Source organism: Bombus impatiens, unplaced genomic scaffold, assembly GCF_000188095.3.
Source record: "Bombus impatiens unplaced genomic scaffold, BIMP_2.2 scf_0190, whole genome shotgun sequence".
Taxonomy (NCBI): Eukaryota; Metazoa; Arthropoda; class Insecta; order Hymenoptera; family Apidae; genus Bombus; species Bombus impatiens.
Window position 1 is genome coordinate 79,693 of NT_176609.1, and position 6,377 is coordinate 86,069.

At 32.8% G+C, this 6,377-nt stretch overlaps 1 protein-coding gene across 1 annotated transcript; it reads left to right on the forward strand.

Annotated features, from left to right (window-relative positions):
• The first annotated feature begins 663 nt into the window (after positions 1-663).
• LOC100744646 (endocuticle structural glycoprotein SgAbd-2-like) lies at positions 664-2,681 on the forward strand. The gene is made up of 4 exons (XM_003487638.4): positions 664-726; positions 1,291-1,430; positions 1,738-1,879; positions 2,280-2,681. Exons 1-4 carry the CDS (start codon positions 715-717, stop codon positions 2,496-2,498), a joined length of 513 nt encoding a protein of 170 aa, XP_003487686.1. The 5' UTR covers positions 664-714; the 3' UTR covers positions 2,499-2,681.
• Positions 2,682-6,377: the final 3,696 nt, after the last annotated feature.

Below are 6,377 nucleotides of genomic sequence, written 5' to 3' on the forward strand. Positions count from 1 at the left end.
TTCATTCTATAATACCATCTATAATAAAATTCTTATTTAACATACATGTACATTATTATATTCCAATTATACTTTATTTTGCTTATATGATATTGTTATAAAAATAATAGTTTGTTTATCGAAATATAAAACAAGGCCAAATATTGTGCAAAATGATCTTCTACAATACGAATGGAACAAGGCTTATAAATGCCAAGTAATGAAATGCTCATCCGTACTTACTGAGACGAAGCCCACCCTTGTCATAATCTTGTATATTATTGTCATAAATCTTTGATAAAAATTCCAAATTACAGAAATAACGGAAAAAATATGAAATTATTATAAAGTATCAGTCGTAAATATGAAAGTTGTACAAAATACATGATACAGCAGGTCCGACTACGTAATTGCTGATAAATGTCTCGATAAAAGCAATAGATACGCAATAGATATGTAGGTGACAAACAAATTGCTATTGACCGATACCCGTTCTTGAAAGATTTGCGTAAAGAAACATTAATTCTAGCATGTAAGATGATCGAGAACATAACTGAGGTGGGGCAAAATTGTGAGGGCGAGTAACTATGAGGAGAATGGTTAGACATATGAACAGAGGCAATGGGAAGGGAAAATCTTCTTGCGCGTCTTCATATAAATGCTGGCAGTAGGTACTTGTACACGATACTGCAGATTCGGTCTTGCTCAAAGCGACGACACACAGCAACCATCATCATGCAGCGTATAGTGAGTGTTCGTTTTACACGTCTATCAATATATAAGTGATTTAAAATTAAAGTGAACAAAATTTTCAATAAAATAATTCAATAATAAGAGAATTTACAATATTCAAAAATCATAATTATTAATATACATGTATAAATCAGTTCACAAGGTATTGCATTATTTCATTACGTCGCATAAAACTGATTATAGTTTCTTTGCAGTTTTATATTCTTTACCTTAAATAATTAGTTAGTTACATGCGATCTGATCGTGTGGTTATAGAACAAAAATTGTTTTGACAAATTTCGTTTCTCTCGGCGAAATTTCTTTATTTATGCGAAATTATATCATAGCAATATTTGATTATCGTTATCGTTAACAATCGTTATCTTGCACCGTAAATTGTTAAAGTACGATACAGGTTATAGCGATGTAACGTTCTAAAACGATTTTAAAGGTACCACAAGTATTGTAAATCTATTAACAACATGAAATATGCAATCAGACGGTATTTATATAATAAAATTAACAGGCTTTATGGCGTTAACTTGGAAAAGTTGATATTAAAATTGTTGACGATTTCAGTTATTGGCGTTCGCTTTATTTGGCTGCGCTTTAGGACAATATGGTGCATTTCGCGGTTTCCCAAATCAAAATGCTTATCGACCGACACCTAGGCCAGCCTATCAACCAACGGTTCAACCACAATATACACCCCAGTATAGGTATGCATTTACATCATATTACGATTCAACAATACTGTCTAGTAATAATAAATATCAAATATTATACTAATATTCTTGAGCATAACATCTTTTATTTTACAAATATTAATATTCACTTTTTAGTCAATAATGGGACAATTTATAAACATATAGTTATCAAACTGTCGCAAATAAAAAGGCATATAATGACATTAATATAACATATAGCTCTTCTTTTATATTTACGTTTTAAAGATATTACATTTTAAATACACTTGGATCATATTTAAATTTTCGCATAATAGAATACCTATCTCTTTTGCGATAGCCCTGGAAGGTTTATAGCCATACGTAGTCAACAGAAAGATACCTATCCAGATGGAACTTACACGTTCAGTTACGATACCGAAAATGGGATTTCGGTTGCCGAAAGCGGACGACCTCAAGGCACTTCACAGGGACAAAACGAGGTAAGATTCTATCATTATAATATCAATAATTATCCTAAACGGAACAAAAATTAGTTACCTTAGAAAAATACTTATTCTTGCTCTAAACTATATTTGCAATTTTTACTATGACTATGCCGCAAGTAAACAACGTGTATTATTGTAAACATATTATTTATATATTATTATATTATTATTATAATATTATTTTAAAAATGTCATATCACGATGATTGAGAAAAAATTTATTTGTTCACATTGTTTTAAATACAAGTTCGTATTGCGACTAATCATCTGTTTGTATTATATATCAGTAGGATAATTAGTTTTATATGTTGTATAATATATACAATATGAATGAATTCTAAAGCGTATACCTTGATAGGTTGATATCATTGAGTTGTAATTTTCTTCTTTCGCAGGTTGTCCAGGGCAGATATTCATATTCCGCACCGGATGGAACTCCTATCACCGTAGAATATACAGCAGACGAAAATGGTTTCCATCCACAAGGTGCACATTTACCAACTCCTCCTCCTATCCCAGAAGCAATTAGACGAGCTCTCGCCGCTAATCCACCCGGGCCTGATGACTCAGATTATAGGCAACCATATAATCCAAACCTTTACCGAAGATATTAAATAAAATATTAACTAACTAAATGATTTTAAGAACTTCTAAGCTTGCATTTAATCTTTACGGCCTTACATTACGACCAAATGTCTGTACATATATATATCGTATATAACGGAGATACCAAGATTCAAAACTATATAACAGTCACTATACGATAGATGAATAAATCTTTTTTATCTTTTCTCACTCTATTCCATGTCCTTTTGTATTTTTTCCCTTTATTTAAAGATATTTCCTATAAACAGTATATCTTCTTATCACGCAATTCGTTTCTTTAACTTTATTTACTGCTTGAATCATATTTAAGACAATGTTATTTATTATGCAACGCTTAAGTTTATGTAATGTCCATAGAAATTATACGACCATCGTCATAATGCTTCACACCTAGAGCATACTAAAATGCAGGTGTCGTGTAATCTGGAGAAACAAGTGATCTTTTCGAAGTGATAACTTGTTCCTCGTTTATGTTGTATTTAAGAATGTATTAAAATCCAGATGATCCGAGAATCCGTCCAATGTCCGTATTATACAACTCAAATGATGCAAAATATAATAATCTAATAACTAGTAAAATATAATCAGAATTAAAATTACATGTTTGAATAAGCAGTCGTATAAACGCCATAAATTGACTAGCGTACATATTACCTCAACTTTTACTTCCCAAAGAGATTTTAAAGTACCTATGCTGCCATATACAATCATACCCCCTCCTCTCTCCCTCTCTCTCTCTCTCTCTCTCTCTCTCATTCTCTCTGATAAAACTTTGCCAATGCTTAAAACGAGAAAAATATTAACTAAAGACGTACAACGAAAGTAAGAGAAAGAGAGAGTTATATATAAAAAGAATTATATAGAAGTAGAAACATTTTTTACGAATATAAAAACGAAAATAAAAGACATATACGAAAGAATATAAATCAAATAAGAAATGTTTTGTGCTATTGAAAGAAATTACGCTACTTAACGAAAACATCTTTCCACGTGAGGTCCTATTAAGAATAAGAACGAATTGCAAACGCGATTTCTTAATGTAACGGCATCGCCTGTACAAGGTCAAAAATAACTGAAGTCGATTACAAGAAACAAATCAACTTTTTCGCGTGTATTAAGCAATCTGTGGACTCGGTAGCACTCGACACCACTCAATACCAAATTGTAATTATGTGTAATGAACCACAATGAAATACAGTGTACGTATAGTATGACCTGTATATACATAGCTCGTATCTTAATAGTGCGGGAAAGCATGCTAGTTGAACTTCAATTGCACCATGCCTCTGACTGATACGTAAGAATTGCGGTAAAAGAAGAGGGCTGGGATGAATCCAGGTGAAAGCGTTCTATTGGATCTTTCATTATCTTACATTTTTCTACAGATCATCCCGGTCAAGGACTGTCTAACACGAACGATGCAACTTGGGCGGTTCCTACACTTCCTTCGAACGTTCATCCACTAACGATCTTGTGCAAAACGTAAATTCAACTAGAATGCCCCAATTTGTCTAAACATACCAGATATTCGAATGTTATTTTCTGTATTAGGCTCACAAAATTCAAAGAAAGTATATTAACACTGCTCAATTGTGTTAATAGAGTAATGTATTACTTGATATGATAAAAGTTGTATTCGTAAAAATTTTTAATCATATATACGTTACGTACATACTAAAAATCTATATTTATTCTCTCGTGTTCTGTTGACATCTTTATAAAAAATATTAATCTTTTTTATTATTTTTAAAAAATTATTACGTCTTTTTTAAAACTTATACAGATTTCCATATAAACAATTTTTTAAGTGCATCTTCCTTTCTAATACACTCTAATTCTAGACTCTTTCCAGATTGACAATATTTCAAAAAATTAATATTTTATGAAACTTGTACAGAATGTATCTATATGCCCACGAGAGAAAATTAAAATATATAAAAGGTAGAACATGAAACAAATTTTACGTATCTACTTCTATGTACATGAAATCAATTTTGTGTATTTGAAAAGTGTTTCTTTCGTAGGAATCCTACATTCTTTTTATAGCACTAATCAACGAACCTTTTCATACTCTGGAAAAGAAAAAATTACATAAATTATTTGCTCAAAAATTATTACAATTTTAGGTCTTTTCAATTACATTTCTGTTTATCAGTATTCTTTCGCTAACGCATTGTTATGTAGTAGTATTGTATAGCACTACTGTACTGCTATCTACTATCTACTGCTGTATCTACTGTACTATGCAATCTGTTGCTAATATCGATCGGTGTAAGGTGCTATTAGTAAAGTTTCGTTCATTGTCAGAAAATGCCATTATTTTATATATGTCTTGACAAGATACATGTGTGGATCACAACGGACGAAAATACTTTCGACGTCGCAAAGCTATCGTAAGAAGCATCTTAAAGCATCGTAAAGAAACATATTTTAAGTCAAAACATCCAACACCTGCGTGCTTTTAAAAACGTGTTGCTTTATTAAAATTTATTAATAATACGACATACAATGTGTCCGGTTTATCTGTAAACAGTTAAATATCCCGAAAAATGTACATGCAAGATACGAAAAATGAATGGAACAAAAGTTATAGCGTATCAGGTGGCACATATCATGCTTGTGCGATTTATGCGACTTTGAAATGACTCTGAAATACCCTGTCAGCACTGCATTTACATTTTTAAATCCATATTCTTGTAGTTGACGTGAAAACATTTCCAAAACCCTATATACGAATGTATTTTACACAAGACAATTTCGAGATAAGAGCTTTCCCTTAGATACGATAGGAAAAAGAATACATCTTTTTATTCATTTCAAAAAATATTCCCCAACATTTTCCTCATCCATCCTCATTCGTGGATCATCGTGCTGAACCGTCTTGAGCTGCACTACATTACGTTGCATTACATTACATTACTCGCATAAAATCGACTCCTTTTAGTACCACCGTAACGTACAACATCCAAGTGACTAATTTATACCTCGAAATTATCTTGCACAAAATACATTCGTATGTAAGGTTTGGAAGATGTTTTGACGTCAGCTACAAGAATATGTAACAGAGAATTTAGAGATTCGTTAAAAAACTTAATCTCAATCCGCTATGACTTTCGCCTGAATCATTTTTTCGTAGCTTGTATATTTTCCGAGATGTTTAACAGTTCACGGGTAAATCGGATACACTAAAGATATTTCTCTTTCTTTTTAAATAATTCAAAAATAAAATAGGTTCCTGCAATTTGCTCTGTAGAACATTCGGCAGAATGTTTTAGTTATTGAGGATAGTGTTACGCCATGCGGCTTGCCATAGGTCATATTCTTAACCATACTACTCGTCTCAGAAACACACCTCACAATAAAAAGCTACATAAAAATACCGCACTACACCATATACGACACCAAACATCCCTCAGGGAAAGCATACGGCGGGACGGCAGTAGTAATAAAAAACGACATTAAACATCACCTACACAGCCAGGCCAGTAAGGAACATATACAAGCAACCACCGTTACCGTACAGACTAACAGCAACCAACTGCAGTTGTCAGCAGTATACGTACCGCCGCGACACAAAATTACAACGCAAATGTGGGAAGAGTACTTTCGACACTTAGGTGACAAGTACATTGCAGCGGGAGACTATAACTCAAAGCACACACTATGGGGATCAAGAATCACCACACTTCGAGGCAGAACCTTGGAAAAATACATCAGAAATTATAACCTCAATATAATATCCACAGGAAGACCGACATACTGGCCGACAGACCTGAGCAAAATACCTGACATACTAGACTTTGCAGTTACAAAGGGACTAAACGCAAATAGACTAAACACAGCACCCAGCCTCGAGCTTACCTCCGACCATACGCCCATAATAATTA

Coding starts and splice junctions, on each gene's coding strand:
- LOC100744646 (XM_003487638.4), top strand. Junction 1,431..1,737: donor CAATATACACCCCAGTATAG/GTATGCATTTAC, acceptor CTTTTGCGATAG/CCCTGGAAGGTTTATAGCCA. Junction 1,880..2,279: donor CTTCACAGGGACAAAACGAG/GTAAGATTCTAT, acceptor CTTCTTTCGCAG/GTTGTCCAGGGCAGATATTC.